General features: G+C 48.6%; 7 protein-coding genes across 7 annotated transcripts; 5 read left to right on the top strand and 2 right to left on the bottom strand.

The window, feature by feature from the left end:
* Window positions 1–336: 336 nt before the first annotated feature.
* Window positions 337–1,260, top strand: TRV_00729 (G-patch RNA maturation protein (Gno1), putative; the record flags this gene model as incomplete). The annotated part of the gene is made up of 1 exon (XM_003025025.1): window positions 337–1,260. The coding sequence occupies one exon, from the start codon at window positions 337–339 to the stop codon at window positions 1,258–1,260; it is 924 nt and encodes a 307-aa protein (XP_003025071.1).
* A 709-nt stretch (window positions 1,261–1,969) lies between these two features.
* On the top strand, window positions 1,970–2,840 carry TRV_00728 (uncharacterized protein; the record flags this gene model as incomplete). Its single annotated transcript, XM_003025024.1, has 2 exons — window positions 1,970–2,014; window positions 2,103–2,840. 2 exons carry the CDS (start codon window positions 1,970–1,972, stop codon window positions 2,838–2,840), a joined length of 783 nt encoding a protein of 260 aa, XP_003025070.1.
* A 911-nt stretch (window positions 2,841–3,751) lies between these two features.
* On the top strand, window positions 3,752–4,687 carry TRV_00727 (Diacylglycerol acyltransferase family; the record flags this gene model as incomplete). The annotated part of the gene is made up of 1 exon (XM_003025023.1): window positions 3,752–4,687. One exon carries the CDS (start codon window positions 3,752–3,754, stop codon window positions 4,685–4,687), a length of 936 nt encoding a protein of 311 aa, XP_003025069.1.
* Window positions 4,688–5,471: 784 nt separating this feature from the next.
* Window positions 5,472–7,325, bottom strand: TRV_00726 (uncharacterized protein; the record flags this gene model as incomplete). The annotated part of the gene is made up of 1 exon (XM_003025022.1): window positions 5,472–7,325. The coding sequence occupies one exon, from the start codon at window positions 7,323–7,325 to the stop codon at window positions 5,472–5,474; it is 1,854 nt and encodes a 617-aa protein (XP_003025068.1).
* A 2,127-nt stretch (window positions 7,326–9,452) lies between these two features.
* On the top strand, window positions 9,453–10,829 carry TRV_00725 (F-box domain and ankyrin repeat protein; the record flags this gene model as incomplete). The annotated part of the gene is made up of 1 exon (XM_003025021.1): window positions 9,453–10,829. One exon carries the CDS (start codon window positions 9,453–9,455, stop codon window positions 10,827–10,829), a length of 1,377 nt encoding a protein of 458 aa, XP_003025067.1.
* An 867-nt stretch (window positions 10,830–11,696) lies between these two features.
* Window positions 11,697–15,055, bottom strand: TRV_00724 (uncharacterized protein; the record flags this gene model as incomplete). The annotated part of the gene is made up of 2 exons (XM_003025020.1): window positions 11,697–14,131; window positions 14,200–15,055. The coding sequence occupies 2 exons, from the start codon at window positions 15,053–15,055 to the stop codon at window positions 11,697–11,699; spliced, it is 3,291 nt and encodes a 1,096-aa protein (XP_003025066.1).
* Window positions 15,056–15,372: 317 nt separating this feature from the next.
* TRV_00723 (uncharacterized protein) lies at window positions 15,373–15,920 on the top strand (the record flags this gene model as incomplete). Its single annotated transcript, XM_003025019.1, has 2 exons — window positions 15,373–15,605; window positions 15,764–15,920. The coding sequence occupies 2 exons, from the start codon at window positions 15,373–15,375 to the stop codon at window positions 15,918–15,920; spliced, it is 390 nt and encodes a 129-aa protein (XP_003025065.1).
* Window positions 15,921–18,030: the final 2,110 nt, after the last annotated feature.

Here is an 18,030-nt window from a genome sequence, read left to right as displayed (position 1 = left end):
ACGTTGTTGGTGGATGTGAGAGGAGGCCACAACTTCTCACCTACGAACCCTGCTTAAAGCGGCGGCACAGTAATATCTTATCAAACTTCGACTTTTTTTTGAGGAAATAAAAAATAAAATAAAAACAATTTCGAAAGTCCATAGCTCTTGTCCAGTAGACGCAGTCCTCAGGCCGTCACAATGGGTCTAGCCGCTCCTAAGAAGTAAGTCCGCAGACTGTAACTGTTGATTAATGCCATGGTGCCAATTTAACTGTTTGTCAGGAGGACCAAAATTTCAAATGACCCGAATAACACAACGTGGACTCGATCAACGTCCGGCTATGGACACAAAATCATGACCTCCCAGGGCTGGGCGCCTGGTGACTTTTTGGGTGCAGCAAACAGTAACCGGACCGATACATATACCGCTGCCAGCTTTGGCCACATCCGAGTATCCCTCAAAGACGATAACCTAGGGCTGGGAGCTAAACCCCGCCGGCCACTGATAGGCGATGAGCCCACCGGATTAGACGCATTCCAAGGCCTACTGGGACGACTCAATGGAAGGAGTGAAGTTGAAATAGAAAAGGAAATGAAGGTTAAACGGGATATCAAAGCCATGACATATATTGAGCGGAGATGGGGTTGCATGAACTTCATCGGTGGCGGACTCCTGGTACCAGACAAAGCCAATAAGATACCAAATGAAGAAGAAAATAAGAACGTGGAGAGCCCTGCAGATGCTAAGCCTGCTGACGGATCAGCGGAAGAAGATATAGACACGAAGGAAAAGAGGAAACGAGAAAAGAAGGAGAAAAAGGAACGAAAAGAGAAGAAAGAGAAATCCAAGGAGAAGAAGAAGCGGAAAAGGGAAACGCAAGAGTCCGAGGAAATTGCAGATAGCGGATTTGCAACGGAGATATCTGCTCCCGCTTCAAGAGCGGAGACCTCTGACGATGCCGAGACTGATTCGAAGAGCGAGAAACGAAAGTCGAAGGATAAGAAGAAATCGAAAAAGCGGAAACGAAAAGAAGAAGCACAGGCTGATAAGGCTGAAACTTCATCAACACCTAGTGAAGAAGATACAAAGGACACCAAGAGAGTGGAGACTTCTCCATCAACACCAGCAGCACCTATTGCTGTCAAGGAAAGGGTTATCCCTATTTCTCGACAGCTTCTCCGAGGGCGGTATATACAGCAAAAGAGACGAGCAGTTATGGACTCCAAGTCATTGAACGAGGTATTATCTCTTGCTACCTGTCACATCAAGACCTCCTAGCTGACAAAAAGACAGATATTTATGACCACAAGTTGATACCATCTACTTTGCCCATATCTCTCCCACATGGACAGGTTCCTTTTTCAATATTCTCTATAATAGATCCAACTGAAAAGTGATTAGATGATCTTATATACCCATGAAGCGCTATAATTCTACTTTATTTTTGAAAATTTACTTTTTGGTATCTCAATCTCTATTTATCTATACCTATATTCAATATTCTTTGAAAAGCCTGGAATCATTTTTACAGATGCATTTTGGACCTGAGAAGAAGCGTCTATAAAATATCGTTACCCTTCACAGTACTTTGCCATGACATCCCTGTCAGAGTCTAACATGGGCTTTGGATATATTCACCCTCCTTTCTTTGCTGCCTACCAAATTCCTAAATTCAGGCCAGGTTTTTAATGAATGGGTTTTTAAAGAATTAGCCTATATATCACTGCTTCATTCTGAGAGTGGAAATTGAGAGTGACGTCAGCACTTGCCCTGTTGCTAGGCTCTTTGTGCAGCAACCATTCTCCTGCACTTGGTTCTTGACCATGATTGACCCTCAAAGAGCTAGCTTGAGCTGGATTGAGGCAGCGTTGTCTGAGCTGACTATGGAGGATGCTGCGCACTTGACTCCTGCTCTCGAATTGAAGGCACCCTGGGCGAAAGACTCCAATATACTAGCGTTGGCCTCTACGTTGTTGACAGCGACGGCATGATCCGCGTCCCGGCTGTTCTCTTCTCTGGTGATGCAAACAAGGTATCTACTCTGCTAGCTTTTGTTTTTTTCTCGAGTATTTGGGCCACATAGACGCGCAAGGCCTTAATATACTCACTTTGAGCAATAGGGGCTTCCAGGGATCATCCTTACTCCAACTACTCCATCTGAACCTGTTACTCCCAGCACGGTATCATCTTCGCCAACATTGCCGGAATCACCAGCAATGCCCTCCCTGCCGTCGCCTTTAACCCCGCCGCCTCCCACTCCGCCAGGGTTTGAGTTCAAAAACAATACCGAACGGTACTTCTTTGCCATTGCTGCACGCGCACTCCAGGAGGCAGTAAAGCTACCTGAACAACCACCACCAGCTGGCTGGCTACCTAGCCAAAAATGCCCCATCTTCTATTCTTCGATACTTGACCAATTTACTGTCTGTTTCCGCGAGAAGCTCCAAAGCCTAGGCCGCTACCAACAGGACACATTTATTGAAGAATGTCAACATCACTATGTCAGCATTTTCAACAACATCCGCTCTAGATGGCATTACTCCCCGTTTGGCTCGATTGATGGGTTTAGAACTACCATCAACACTCCCAACTGTGCAATCGCTGTTCAGGCACTGCAACACACCGTCAGAAAGCCGACTTCCCCTCCGCCTGCTAATTGGAAGGTCAACGATCCCTTACACACATACTATGTTATCATGATTGCTAGGTTCCGTACTCATCTGCGCAACATGCTGAGGAACTACAACTCCCTCTTGGTCGATGGACCAATTGATATCCATGAGTCTACCTGCCGATTCATCGAGCTAGTCATTCAAGAGTACCGCCGCACCTGGATCACAAACTTCGGGCTAGAGTGAAGGAAGGATTTGTCTATTTCAGTATCTATTTCTTCCTCTTAAACCTATCGAAAGGGGTCAAACCAAAAAGGAGTAAAAGGAAAAACTTAAGGAGGCTCATGCATGTGAATATTTTAAATAGACGCGAGTAACTTAAGTTCGATAGCCGCGATATGAAGTCAAGCTATTACGTCACCACAAGAGCAAAGCCCAACCTCGTAGTTAGAAACCAAGAGCCGCTTCGCCTTCACCAACGCCATCCCTTCTACGCATCTTCACCTAGCAGTAGCCAGGCGATGGTCTATCTTTTGTTCTTGAGTCACTTTAATCTTCACCTGCGGCTCGGGGACGCTCACATATATCTCTGAGCCCAAGGAGACGACTTTCCAACCTCGCGCCCCCCAGCTGCGATCCTGAAACACCCACACAAGACATCACGGAAGCACCGCACTCGATCCACCGGCCCAAATAAACGCCTCTACGTCACCGTGTCCCCATGCCCGACATTGATAGAGTGTTCGCTGAAATGAAGGGCGAAGCGGGGGAAAACTATTCGGGCTCCATGCGACAGTTCCGCAGCCTAGTAAACTCGGCTCCGGAGTCGCTATTCAATGACTCCTCTTCCACGAGTAGCGTAGCAAACGCTATGCCTAGCTCTCTGCCGGCTCGAAGAAGCCATGGTCTGGTCAGGACGAGGTCAGACCCATTCAAGCCGAATACTACGACAACCCTCTTACCTCACTCTGAGAGCGACTATACTCAGCGTATGGGGTACGTTTGTTCGGGTCAAACCGCAGGGAATATAGCGAAACTAACAGATAGTTCTTTTTTGTTACGATAGAATTCGATGGGCTCCGTTGAATATCAGCCTTAAACGGCGGCTTCAGACCCTCGTCGTCCTCCTTCATACCATTTCGATCGCATTTTGCTTGATGTCTTTCTTTTTCTGCTGTGCCATCCCCTTATTCTGGCCCATCCTATTTCCATACGTGGTTTATATATCACTATTCTCCAAGGCTGCGACAGATGGTAGGCTTTCAAGGAGAAGTAACTTCATTCGGTCCCTGCCCATATGGAAGCTTTTTGGCTCGTACTTCCCGGCTCGCCTTCACCGAACAGTCCCTCTCCCACCAACTAGGAAGTATATTTTTGGCTACCACCCACACGGGATTATTTCTCATGGAGCATTCGCAGCCTTCGCTACTGAAGGGCTGGGCTTTTCAAAGCTCTTCCCGGGAATCACAAATACCCTGCTTACCCTGGACTCCAATTTCCGACTTCCTTTCTACCGAGACTGGGCATTAGCAATGGGATTAGGTAGCGTATCCCGTGAATCCTGCGAAAATATCCTTTCAAAGGGTGGAATGAATAAAGAAGGCATGGGCCGTGCAATTACCATTGTGATAGGCGGTGCGCGAGAATCTCTTGATGCCCAGCCACATACCCTCCGACTGATCCTGCGCCGACGAAAGGGGTTTGTCAAGCTTGCAATCCGCACTGGCGCAGACCTTGTTCCTGTACTCGCATTTGGCGAAAACGAGCTGTATGAGCAGGTGAAGTCAGACCAGCATCCGCTCATACATAGATTCCAGATGCTGCTTAAAAGCTCTATGGGTTTCACTATCCCACTTTTCCATGCTCGGGGTGTCTTCAATTATGATGTTGGCTTGATGCCATATCGCAGACCATTGAATATAGTTGTTGGTAGGCCAATTCCAGTCATCCAGCAGACTGATAGGAGCAAGGTCGAAGACTCATATATCGATGAACTGCATGAAAAATACATTCAAGAATTGGAAAAGATGTGGGATGAATGGAAGGATACTTTTGCGCCTGGCCGTATCTCCGAACTCGAGATCGCTTCTTGAAAACTCTTTTCAAATACACTACAATGCTGCCTCCCTCGCTTGGCCTCTCTTTAGCTTTCTTACTTTTCTTTGTATTGGCTCTAACTTTGGAAGCCGTTTCAATCGATGGATGGGAGATGGCGCGGATATTCTAGGTATCATACCACAACCTTTTATTCTCTTTTCTTTGGGGGAGGGCCCGTTGGCGTTCAGTTGCTAGTTAAATATTAGTTCACAACAACATTTTTGCTACTTTTTAATCTTTACTACGGGAATACGGAGTAATAATCATGCTACTACACGAAATGAAAGTAACTCGAACTTGAACCTGTCGGAAGCATATGTATTCCTGATTCATCTACCTCACTGTCTATTTGTTTCGCGGTAGTGTCATAGCGGGGGTAGATCGTAATACTGCATTCCGGACGGATATCAATATCCGCTGGGAAATGGTAAACCATTCCAGGTACGGTACACAAACCGTGTGGTGTCGCCTGTGAAACCCAGAAATAAAATATTCTATGACATTTGTGGCCAGCAACATATGTGGGTGACAGACATCTGATATGTAGGGTATCATGTTGCTTTAAAACGAAAAAAGGGGAGAAAAAGAAAAGAACAATAAAAAGAGGAAGAAGAAGATATGTAAACGAATGAAGAAAACAAGATGAGTTCAAAAGTCGCTGCAAGCGCTCAGTGGAATAGCCCAACCAAAAATAAAGACAAAACGCCAGGAATTTCTTCCAGAACAGACCGTTAGCCGTGTATTCCATCATAGGAAAATAAGAAGGGCATGACCCGTTGATCAAACAATTCCCATCCAGTCTATCTTCCCATCAACGTTCTTCCAAGCTCCATGGGTAATTGCCTTATTCCATCCCAGCATGACGGCTAATAGCCGGCATGTAGTACTACTCACAGCACAAACAACACCATCTCCCTCAGCTAGAAGTGATAGGTCGTTAAGGTATGTTTTAGCAACAAGCTCGCGCAACCGGAGAGCCTCGGGAGATGGGTTGAAACGAAGTCTCTCGTATTCCGATTCGCGGACAACGCGATGTGGGGGGAATACGGAAGACGTCCCCTGAGACGCGGAAGGGCTGCCTTCCGCCGAAGGGATAAGCGAGGTATCCCCAAGAGACCAGAAAATGCTGTTGAAAAAGCCACCGTCCCAGTCAATTTTGGGGTCCTTTTGGGGCTTCTTAGCAACAATTTTAGCGGATTTACCACTGGGTTCCTCAGGGAGATCTCGAGAGCCGTCCAGAGGTCCGTCACCACTTGACACAAGGTTTGACTGCGCCTTGACGATGCCTTTCATCTCAGGAGAAGTATAAGTCTCTGGGTCATCAGAGGCGAGAATCATGCTCGATGTAGCTCTGTACTGGGCTTCGGAGGCCTTCTTGCTACTACTGCCGTTGATGTTGTAGGAGAATATAGACCTCTGGTTGTAAAAGGAGGTGACGAGTTCGTTTGCCGCATCGACATATATATCAAGCGGGATGTAGGACTTCTCGTACTGGAACTCGAATGGATGGCGGTCACCACGGCGGACATGGATGCTGATTAGAGGGCCACCGCCCTTTGGAATAGAGCTGCGTATCTCAGCCATTCGTTGCTCAATGTACTTTGCATCGTCGCTGTCGATATGGAAGAGTGCTTCGTATCCCGCGCGGAGGAATTTGAACATCTCCTTTTGCCTGTCAGCGCCTGTTTTTCGTGAGCTTTCAAACCGCTCGTTGAATTTGGTTCCGAAAGTCCACTGAGTAGTGGCCGATGATACGAGAAGATGGCGTGCGTGGTGAGGGAATGGAGTTCTATGCGAAACTGGGGGAGGCTGGCAGTCTGGCAACGGAGGTTGCTTGAAATAATTGGTATATCGACCATAAGACCAGTTCTTGTCGTCGATGAAAAATGAACGTCCTTCTTTCTTTGCCAGGCCATAGCTCATCCATAAACCCATCAAGGTAGCCCCCAGGCCTGCATCTTCCGTCTGCATCACAAATGTCAAGCTCTTCTTACAGACAGGCATGGTATCCCGCATCTTGAGATATTTCTCTCCACCAACGACGTTATCTGCAACATTTCTGGGAATGCGTCCATTGAGTTTTGATGGGATGATATCTCGCCGCTTCGCCTCGTCAATATCGATATAATTCTTATCCACGTGGTAATATCCACTATGTTCTTTTCCATCGGCTAGATGGAGTGACATTGCCTCGGCGTCCTTGCATATTTTCGAGTATTCTGCAGGAGAGAGGGGATAATCGAGATTCTCTGGTAAGGAAATAGTCCACCTTGCCCTTCCACGCTCGTCGTCCACTAGAATTGGACCAGCTACTTCTGGCAATGTATCACTCTCAACAATCTCATAGCTTCCAGTAGCTCCTACCGGCGTGACTGGGTCAAGATGAGCGAACCAAGGGGTAGATTGTATGCAAAAGAATATTCCAACCAAGCACCCAATCCACAGAGCAAGCCTCCGGAGCCGTATCAACCATCTTGGCAATGGCTTTTTACCCTGTCGAGGTACGGCAGCGGGAAGACTTGGAGACGGTAGTGGAGAGTCGAGTAAGGGAACCCGCAGACTGCCACTGGATAAGGTAGCCGGTGCTCTGCGCATACTCATGTCATGCAAATTTCGTCGAGATGCGATAATCATGTTGAAGATCACAGGATAAGGGAGTGTCTTTTTTCTTTGGAAGATGGATGGCGTCGCGAAACAGTCAGGCCGCGACTTTTGTTGCCCAGCTTCGTTGCTCCTTCAGTGCACCAAATATGGTTGATGCCAATAATGGGTAAAGTATCAATCCAGATTCCACGTTGAGCCTTCGTTAAAACGACTGCAATATATCGGCTAAGGAGAGACGTTTTCCCTTCCAAAAGGAAAAAAGACCGGTAACAGACGTGCAAATAAAGGAGTGACTAAAGGCTCAGAGAGGGCATCTTCCACCAGGCCGGCCAGAGGAAAATATGGTCGAGCGTGTGCTCCAACACAGTCTTGGGCGGAGAGGGAGAGACAAAGGGAAAACGACCCCAGAGCGAAATATTTAAAAGGAACGGCAGTTAAGGCTAGCAAAGGCACTGCGGGGGCACGGGGCACAAGAGCAAAAGGGCCTCCAAGGGGTCAGCGTACATATATGGATTGAAGCATATATGTAACCGCGGTGGAACCCGGCTATCTATATGAAAAAGACACGATGCACAACGAGTGGAAGGCTAAACCGATGCCAGTCGATCACTAAGTATATAGTTCTTGTAAATCTCCCAAAGGCGGAAGAAAAGGAAGATCCAGGAGAGAAGAAGGAAAAACAGAAAGACAAGAAGAGAGTATGTATGTAATGAGAGGCAGCCCCTGGATCAAGGAGCCATAAGCGCGGTAAGAGATATCTATTCTTGGGCAGGCCAGCACCCTATCTGGTGGAAATATATCTCCTGGATATCTGTATCTATATCAAACATGCACACACAAGGATGAGAGAATCGCGTGAGACGAAGCTGACCTGGTTATTATTTAGGGAAAAAGAAGAGCGATTTTCGCCACTAAGAGAGAGCGATAAAGCCCGCGTACGAGGTACCGTATCCAACCCAGGAGACCAGCGGGACGGAGGACACCAAATATGGGGAAAAGAGGTTGAGACCGCGGATCCTAATCATAACCGGGACCCATGTTACTCCATAGCACCTTCGCAGCAGCGTATCACCTTGACAGGCGGCCAGGAGTGACGTCAAACAGCAAGGGGGGGAGTGGGAATCCGAACGATGTGGTGGACGAGTTGGGAGACGATCCATAGATGGGTCTCCTCTGGTGCCACGGCTGGAGGTCGGACAGCACTCTTTTTTTCTCATCGATGATCCATACTCCGTATATCAAATAATTGATATGTCCATCCTGAGTGGCTAAGGAAGAGACACCCTCCTCTTCGCAGACAGACAAAAACCAATCCCTCATGTTCCACTTCATCTCGCGTTTCAAGCTTCAGGTTCCAGGTACTCCGTACAGGGACAACAGCGAAAAAGTGCCCTGACAGGAGCTGATTGGACATGGTCCTGGGGCGATTCGCCCGTTTGAAGACTCTGCAGCGAGGGAGAGCATCCCAGCCCGCACCGTGACATGAAAGTGTCGCGATTAGTGATTCGTGATAGCCGAACTATGGCCCTCGGTGGTGGAGCCGCCAGTGTTTCAGAACCGGCATGGGAACGGCAGACGAAAGGCTGCACTGCTCTCAGACTGGCCTGACTAAGGACGGAGCGTTCTGTCGCCGTTGGTGGCTACGTGCGATGGTGAATAATTCTGCAGGATATTAATAACCTCCATGCACGCTGACAATCCTGATACTCAACGTCCCATTGCTTCGAAGTACCTTGACTCCGTAGGAAATACTCCGTTTCCGACAAGCTTCTGTACGGAGTACACAGTGCCAACTATTGGATTCGATGGTAGCCAACGAGGGTCCGAGCTAGCAAACACCCCGCGTCAACTCTCTCCTGAAACCGCTCAGCGTCCCTTAGCAAAATTACCTGTGATCGCGTAGCCGCAAACTATCTTGTCCCGCCTTTTTCTTCCGCTTCGTCCGTTTTTTTTGCCTTTTTGATGTTGAGATAAAAGAAAAAAAAAGGAGAAGTTGAGGCTCTGTGATGACTCAGCAGCCGAGGCACGTGATATCAGCTTTAGGTTCCCAATTCCCAAAAAGGTTGAAAGGTTCTCCTTTTCGCGGTATCAAAGCCAAAAAGACGAGAAGAAATGAGCAAGAAGAAGACAAGATAAAGAGCAGCATAAAAAACAAACATGGGACTGGCTGAACTACCTCTTGAGTTGGTAATAGCTATTGCCAAAGCGTCACGAAATGCACACGATATCAATACCCTTGCCCGAACCTGCCGGCGCTTTTACCAGGGGCTGAATACCTTCCTGTATCAATATAGTATTCGATACTCTGGAGGAAGCGGAATGTATCGCGCGTCAGACACCGGCAACGCTGCCGCAGTTGGAAAATTTCTAGATCACGGGGCCGACCCTAACGCTGCGTCTTCCGGCCCACCCCTGATCCTAGCAGCAACTCGCGGTCATTATAATGTCGCCGAGCTGCTGATAAAGCGATGCCCTGATCTGAATATAAACATCCGGGATCCTGGTAGTCATTATTCAGCATTCTTTTGGGCGATCGTGAAGGGAAATGAAGAGTTAGCAGCCCTGTTACTTAACGCAGGGGCGGATATCAATCTGGGTGATGATGAAGGCAATACCCCATTTTCTGAATCCATAGAGGAAGGCAGCACTAAAAAAGTAAAATGGCTGCTTGATCATGGAGCAAAATTCGAGACTGATGTACCGCACGGTGATACTGCATTAACAATTGCTGCAGAACATGGAAACGAAGAGATTGTCAGACTCCTACTTGAGAAAGATATTGATCTAGATCATATGAATGAGGAAAATCGCACTGCCTTGTCCCTAGCAGTTGAAAATGGATATCTGGGGATTGCCAAGCTCTTGATACATAAAGGAGCCTCCATCGACATTGTGAATGAGGATGGCATGACCCCTTTAGGTGGAGCTACCGAATACGGGCATGTGGACATCATGGAACTGCTGATTGATAATGGGGCTGACATCGATTTTCTGGACAGCAACGGTAGCTGCTGTTTAGCTATTGCAATGGAGGAAAATCAAATGTCAGCCTTCGAACTCCTGCTTAAGAAGGGGGCTAACATAGACCTACAAGATGACACAGGTAGCACCCCGCTTCATGTGGCCGCTGGTCTTAGGAATACTGAATTTGCCAAATTGCTTCTTGAACATGGAGCAAATATAGAAGCTAAAGACTCAGCCGGAGATACCCCCTTATCATCAGCTACAAGAAAAGGGTTCCTTGAATCCGCCACTCTGCTTCTTGATCGTGGAGCGAATATAGAGACTCGGAATGATAGTGAGCACACACCGTTATTTACAGCGGCGACTTTTGGGCATATGGACCTGATAAACCGTTTAATTGCGCGTGGAGCCTCTGTAAATGTCAGTGATGAATTTGGCCGAACTCCACTGTTAGTCGCTATTGCATCCAAGAATGACAAGCTACGTGCTGTGTTGATAGAAAATGGAGCAATTCATGATCATGATGCCAATGACGCCATTGATACAGAAAGCACAACTAATGCTGGGTAATACGGGTTCTCTTATTGAGTATATTGGTCAACTACTATGCCCAGCTTTCTTTCGTTCTTCTCTTTCCTTTTCGATGGATTAGTTATCTTATAAAAATTAGTGGCATATTTCGATTTCCTTAAAGATACCCAGGAACTTGCAGCGCTATAAATAGTATCGCTATATACAAGTACATCGATTGCTCTATCTTAGGTTGGAACGGGAAACAGTAAAGACGTCGGAAAGAGATGAGAACGAATAGTATTCTATTCATACATCATGCTGTATAAGTACTTCATTTCAATTCTCCGCTCACTAATGATTGGGAACAAAGAGCAAAGCTCGTATAAAAAAAAAAAAATTAGGGAGACCGCGACAAAAGTAGTCATAAGATACGCAAAAGAGGAGAATGGGGATATATAACTGACATGTCTGAAAAAGAAGAAACAAGCAAGGAAAAATGCGGCAAACCAATCGTATCTGGCTTTTGACTGATCAAAACACCAGCGAATTAAGGTTGACCACCAAGGCCAAACAAACAAGTAACGAGAAAAATCAGGATATCCAACTTGTACAAAGAAGTAGAAATAGCACAATGTACGGAGTACGCAGGCTGCCGGCGGGGAAAAGCAAGCGAAGATGGTATGGCGGGAAATTGTGGAGAGGAAAAAGGAAAGATAAGATGAAATCGAAAGACCCTTTTCGCAAGAAAAACGTGCATGACCAAGGCATAAAAATAAGTAGGTAATAAATGGTAAAAAGGCGTAGTAGAGAAATGTATCAAGCTCTAGGTAAAAGCAACCAAGGTTAACTGGTAAACTGTATATGGAATTAAATCGAGAGAATCGTGACCAGCATTACTTGGACGGGCAAGTAGTGTAGGGATGACTACGATGACATAGGCCTCGGAGCCGGTTTGTCAACGGAGGTATCCATGTTCGTTGCATTTTGCTCCGAGGGTTCTTCATCACGCCGAAGCTGATTGTCGGAATTGGTGGAAATGGAGTCTTTGGTGCGAGAATGGCTGTAGGTGACGTCCGAGAAGAGGCCATTGCTGGACGACAGGTCTGCAACTGTGCCAGTTGACATTCTTGACATCCTGCTATTTTTTTGCGGAGTTCCATCGTTGCTCTTTGGGGATACACCAGCACTGGAAACTCGCATATGACCCTTGGAAGTCTTAATGAGATGGCCGCTCTCGACTCGATCTTGAATCATCTCATCCAGCATGCGCGACATTTCATCAACGCTCTTTCGCTTCCTATCTCTATCTTCGGCGCTTAACTTCACCGGCGGAAGAAGGTTGGGGCTGACCCGTCCCAATACCGAGCCAGAGCCAACGCCACTATTGCTAAATAATGAGTTCGTCTCGCTGTGATGGTTGTTGTGGCTGTGGCTGTTGTGATGGGGTAATATGGCGTTGTTGATGCCCATGATCTTGTAATCTGCTCCCACAGGTGGCGGTGGGTGAAGCGGTGGAGGTGTAGGCGCAGCATCTGCTCGATTAGTTGCGTTTGTGCTCCCGCCAGTCAGGTGTGCCATGTCCCTTTGCCTCGCTGCCGATCTCAGTGCGGCCACCATTCGATCTTTGTCGTCCAACTGTAATCGTAAGTCTGCGATTTCCATGTCCTTCTCCCGCAAAAGAGAGGCAAGGTCCGAATCATTATTTGAAGATGTCGTGCTACACGATTTGAGATGGTGGTGATGGTTCAGGCCCATGGAAACACGAGAATGACTTGATCGACGGGCTTGAAGTAGTCGACGCTCAAGCGTTGAGATGTATCTGTTTTTGTCTGCAAGGTCGGCCTGGAGTGCATTTACTTGGACCTGCAAGCTTGCCATGCCGTCCGCGAATTCACCGATCATCTCATCGTCGTCATCTTGGTGATGGGCAAAGGGGGCAACTGCGTTGGCATGGCCAGCACTTGCACTGCTCTTCATTGAGGCAAGAGATGTAGAGCGATTCAATGCTGTACCGGCACCCAGTGTAGAATGAGAAACGGAGGATCGTAGTGATCGAATATCCACGGAGCCTGGGCTGGTTTGGGAGGAGAACCTAGCTAGACTTGCATTGACGCCAGTTGATTTTGAACATAGGATCAACCTGTTTAAGTGCTCAATTCGTTCTTTCAGCGCGGTACGAGCAAGCTGCATCTCCAGCATTTGTTCTTCGTGACGAAGCGCGGCTTCTTTTTCTCTGGCACGCTCTTCTTCTTTTGATTCTGTCTCGGAGGTGGTGGTTGGTGTCTCCGCTTTGGCTTGATTCTCCAATTGACGACGTAGAGACTGGATCTCCATTCTGTACCTCTCAAGCAAGACCCTGCTGCCTGCATCGCCTGTACCACTGCCCAAAGACTCCTCGGCTCGTTTTGCGTGGCTGACGATGTTATTCTTTGCTCGTGCAGCGAACTTGAGCGTGTTCATGGTTTCGTTCGTATGTGACTGGGAAGATGCAGCGGTTCCGCCAGACCCAACCTGGATCGTACATAGAATACTGACAAGGGAGTTACCCGAGAGTGCGGGCTGTAGCAATCGAGTGAGCTTGCTGTCTCTGTAGGGTAAATGTTTTCCTTCCTTGTCTCCATTTTTGCCCTCCTTCTCAACGCTTAGACGAGCAATGACTGTTCCAAGGGTAAGCAAACTCTTGTTAATATGGGCACCTTCTGCCCTGCGTTCCTTGCTTTCGGCAGCACGCTCGGAACCAGCGAGATCGATCAGGCTGAGGGTTGATACACGGACTCCACCGGGAGCAATTGCAGCCCGCTTCTCATGCCCAGCTACAGGAGCTCGCTCTCTGCTTTCCACAACAATCTGGACGACAGCATGACTTCGAGAACTTCGTGAGTTGAACTGCGTACTGGACGTTCTCCTGGAATGGTCTCCTCTGGCGATAACACGTAGCAATTGGGTTGGGCTTTGGACTATTTCCTCCTTGAGTGGCGTAGCGTAAACTCCTCGCTTGCTATCCTCGCGAAGCTTGATCTCTTCTTGTTGCTGGCCTTGGGCCCCAGTTCCATTTCCTTGCCCCGATGCGGACATGGATAACAGATCGTGGATTTTCTCGTTGTATATTTCCAGATAACTAACTCTGAGCAAGAATTCGCGATGGGGTGTTTCTCTGATATATGAGAAGATATCTGTGATCGCAAGGGGAATGACACCGGGAGATGTAGCGGTTCCCTGCATAGAGAACGTCTTTCCAGTGCCGGTCATTCCATAAGCAAAAACCGTGCCATGGTAACCTTCCATGACACGGCGGACAAGTCGTTTCGCAGATGCATCGTACACCTTAGCATTATTATCATGCGTGGTAAAAACATTATCTATCGAACAGTTAATTCATCCCGCCATGTTTGTGTCGAAAAGGTCGAGTGTAAAGATTGATAATTACCGTAAAAATAATCGCCGCCTTCTTTTCCTCTATACGACACCAAACTCCTTCTACCGTCGACCAACCATTCTCCTTCAGAGTTTTTGCCCTCTCCGGACGACAGGTCTGGTCGAACTCGCACACTTACCAGGACATTTCCTTTGCCCTCTCTGCCCTTGGGACTTCGATTCGAACCGCCTGTCGAGTCATCAACACCATCTCGCCCTCGCCGTGTGCCTTCTTCATCATCATACGTGGTGGCACTGGTCGAATACGAGTCCTGGGCGGATGAGCACCGACTTTGGGTGGGCGATACTATACTAGCGTGGCCTCCCGAGTTACGAGAGTTGGGTATCGATTTACCATCCCCGCTACCGTTGAGCAGACTTGGTGTTTTTGAGTTCTTCAGTTGCGACCCCGCGCCAGTATCTATGCGCGGAGCCTTTTTCTTCGTCCTGGGATTCGGCACTGACCTTGGGCTATCGGGGGGATTTCCTGAGAAAGAAGATTGAGTGGAGAGAGAGGGTCGACTGGCCTTGGGGGGTTGGGGGAATGAAGCAATGCTCACGGTCCGGCGTACGGCTTTGTCTGGGCTTCCAGGGGTAAGGCATACCGAGGGGGATCTGAACGAGCTTTTACTCGGTGAAAGCGACGATATTCCGAGATTAGATGGAACCGCAGACTTGGTCTGGACGGCGGAGGGAGTTCGTAATTTTGAAGGAAGGGGGGAAGTTGCGTATAGCTTAACCGAGTCGCCGGGCCCTGGCATGCTTTTCCTGGTTTTCGAAGCTGGTATCGGAGGAAGGGCTGATCTCGGAGGGCTTCGAGGAGGTGGGTTAGAAGGCAACCGAGTCGGTTGCGGTATTGTCGAAGTCATGTTTGCAATCTGGAGGGAGCAACGAATATAACCATAACCTCACCCAAATATCTGCCAGAGATGATCAAAGATGGGGTTAGAATGGCTATGAGCGACGACAAAGATAGCGAGAATTCGGCTAGACAGCGCTGTTCGTCTCTTTCCCCTTCACTCAATCTTTCTTTCGGTTGAGTGAGGGATGGTATGACGACGTCTATCAGGGTGTAATATGAGATGTTGCGCGTGGATTTGGGATTGTGCTATGGGCCGGTTGCACTATGCTTCACGACTTGCATGAGACATCTTCGAGATTTTGTGCGACAGGGACGATAAATGGCATGCAGCGGACAATGCGAGGAGGCCAGTATAGGCGCATGGAATGGGAGGGATCACCGGAAAACCCCCCCAAGCAGGAAAAGGGTGACGGAGACAGCAGGCCGGAACGAACAGCCAGCCAGCCAGCCAGCTCCCAGGCACGCACGCACGCAAGCAAGCAGAAACAACAGCTGCAGGAATACTCCGTAGACGCAGCAGCAGCAGCAGCAGCAGCAGTAAAGAGATGTGTCGAAAGGTGAGCCGGGGGGCCTGCCGGAGAACGCTGTGTAATCTTTGGGCATCAGTTACAGAGACCTGCGCAGGGGTGGCCGGGCGGTAAGGGAACCAAGGTTTCCTCTAGGATGTCGGCCGTTCGCCTTGCACATATGTAGAGACTCGCCCGCAAGGGAGTAGCCGGGCATTATATATCAATGCACATAAACATGATATATGTATATCACCACAGCTAGACCTCGAAGAATGGGAGAAAAAGAGCAATAATCTGAAACAAGCTTACATACAGATGGCCGTCAATGTGTCGAGTCGTGCTTGTTTGCCGTTCTTTTCTTAGAATCGGATAAGAGTCTGGGACTGGGAGGAGGCGAAAAGTCGAGTGAGGCGGGTGGAGGAGCCGTGCAGTGGGCGACGCAGTATATCACTCCGTCGATTCAATTAACATATAAACAAAACACATTAAGGGACGCAACGACCCAAAATAATAACACGCCGATGCAAAAGATGGATTGCGAGCAGGCTGAAGACGATAATGGGGTGCGATATTCCTAAGAAGCGCTAAAAAAAGGGGCAGAGAGAGAATCAAAGATGATAGGGAGAGCGGGGACTTTAGAGAAGGGGGTAAACAGAAACGGACAAGGTTGAAAAAAAAAAAAAAAAGAGAGAGAGACCCAGAACACTTCGATCAAATAATGGGGGAGCGAAAACACGAAACGAAAAACAGACACCAAGAAGAAGGGAAGCAGAAGAAAAAAATATCTGATCCCCAAGAACCAGTGAGCAGGAAATATCGAATCTTAGTTGATTTATTTAAAAGCATGCAGGCGTGCGAGCTTAAAAAGCGTCTGGCCACACACACCTCTTCCAGTCCTGGTCCCTCAAGGTCTTATCGAGCACATACTACCCAACCACGGCCGTCGCCAGAAGCGTACAAAGAGCCAGGAGGCGCAACGACGGGACTCACAGCCGTGACAGCGTGCATAGGCACACAGATGATGGGGACCAAGGACGGGGATCCGACAGGTCGAGTGGTTGCGTTCGGGGCAGGGGGCGGTGCTAGGTTCGGTCTGCTCGGTCTCCCTGGGAGGCCAAACTAACTACCGTAAGTAATCCTTCTGCCGCTCCTGTCTATGTACGGAGTATATACGGATGCAGATGCACGCTGAGTGGCCTGGCCTCGCTGGTTACCAGCACAACACAGAGCGTGCCTGCAGGGCTACTGCTGCGGCTTGTGTGAAGACTAAAATAAAGCTGCCTGAGAGCAAGCCCATCGAGCAGCTGCTTTGGCTTGTTTCTTAAGGGGCGGGAAAAATTCTTAGTGGCTTGTAATTCCCTTGCGATCCTCGGGCCTTGCGGAGCTGATTGGCCGGTGTGGGGAGAGCGAGCAGATGTAAAAGTCAGCATGGGGCCATCAGATGGAGCTTGGGAGGACGGATACTTGCGCGAACTCCGGCCGCGATCGTCTGATCTCGCCAGGCCAGCGCAGATTCAGCGTGTCCAGCGGCTGTTGAGCGTCGCTGAAGCTGAAGAGTCGATGGGCTGAAGTCGCGAAATGCCAAAAGCGGAAAAATATCAACATGGTCACGTGGATGCTTATGTAAAGCTGTCAGGGGTAAAAACGCAGAAAAAGAAATATCAAAAGATTAAAAAGCGTTACTTTACTTACCAAAAAAAGGGACGGCGAGGAGGAGGGCAAGCGACGACGAAATACGGACGGGGTTTGCGATATAGCGCCGGGAGCAGAGTGTAAGGGCATGGATGGGACGGGCGAGGGCGAGTCTTCGATTCGCTGCCAAGTTTGTGCCTCTGAGACCGTTGGATCAGACGGGTCGAGCCATCCACACCAGGCGTGCCAATTGATACTTCTTATACGGACGGCTCCATACACCCTTTTGCCATCGCCTCTCTGCCATCGGAAATGAACGGGCGGGACGAACCTTTGCGTAAAAGGTAAGGCTGAGCAGGCGGAGAGGTCCCATGTGAAGATGTTGATTTGTGGAGTGTGGTGGCTAGGGGGTGGATGTGAGTCGGGTATCTACAGGCAGATGTCGGCTATTACAGATTGACTGGGTGGAAGGATGCTTATTTATGCGCTTATGCATGGCCAATTCGGTCGAAGAGTTTATACATGGTCGACAACCACAAGCTAATTGAGTTGTGTTGGCGTTTCATGGTAGACTTAACCATGTTCCGCATGGGATATACTTACACTCCGGCGCTCATTCAACGGGTTCCCAGCTTCGTATGCGCATACGAAAGAGCCGAACACATGATGAGCAGCTAGCGGCTTGTTTGCTTGCTTGATACTTGTATATCCCGGTCGTCACGCTGGTCACTGATATATATAGGCGAGACACTTCATGCCATCTGGTTGCAACACTCCCTGTTCCAACCCTGCCTGCTGCTAATCTTGCTCTCTTCCTCCAGGGCTAGAACCTAAGCAGAAC

Source organism: Trichophyton verrucosum, assembly GCF_000151505.1.
Source record: "Trichophyton verrucosum HKI 0517 chromosome Unknown contig00080_128.r1.exp, whole genome shotgun sequence".
In the NCBI taxonomy this organism is placed as follows: domain Eukaryota; kingdom Fungi; phylum Ascomycota; class Eurotiomycetes; order Onygenales; family Arthrodermataceae; genus Trichophyton; species Trichophyton verrucosum.
Note: the sequence above shows the minus strand (reverse complement) of the source record. Positions and strands in the feature narration are given on the sequence as shown.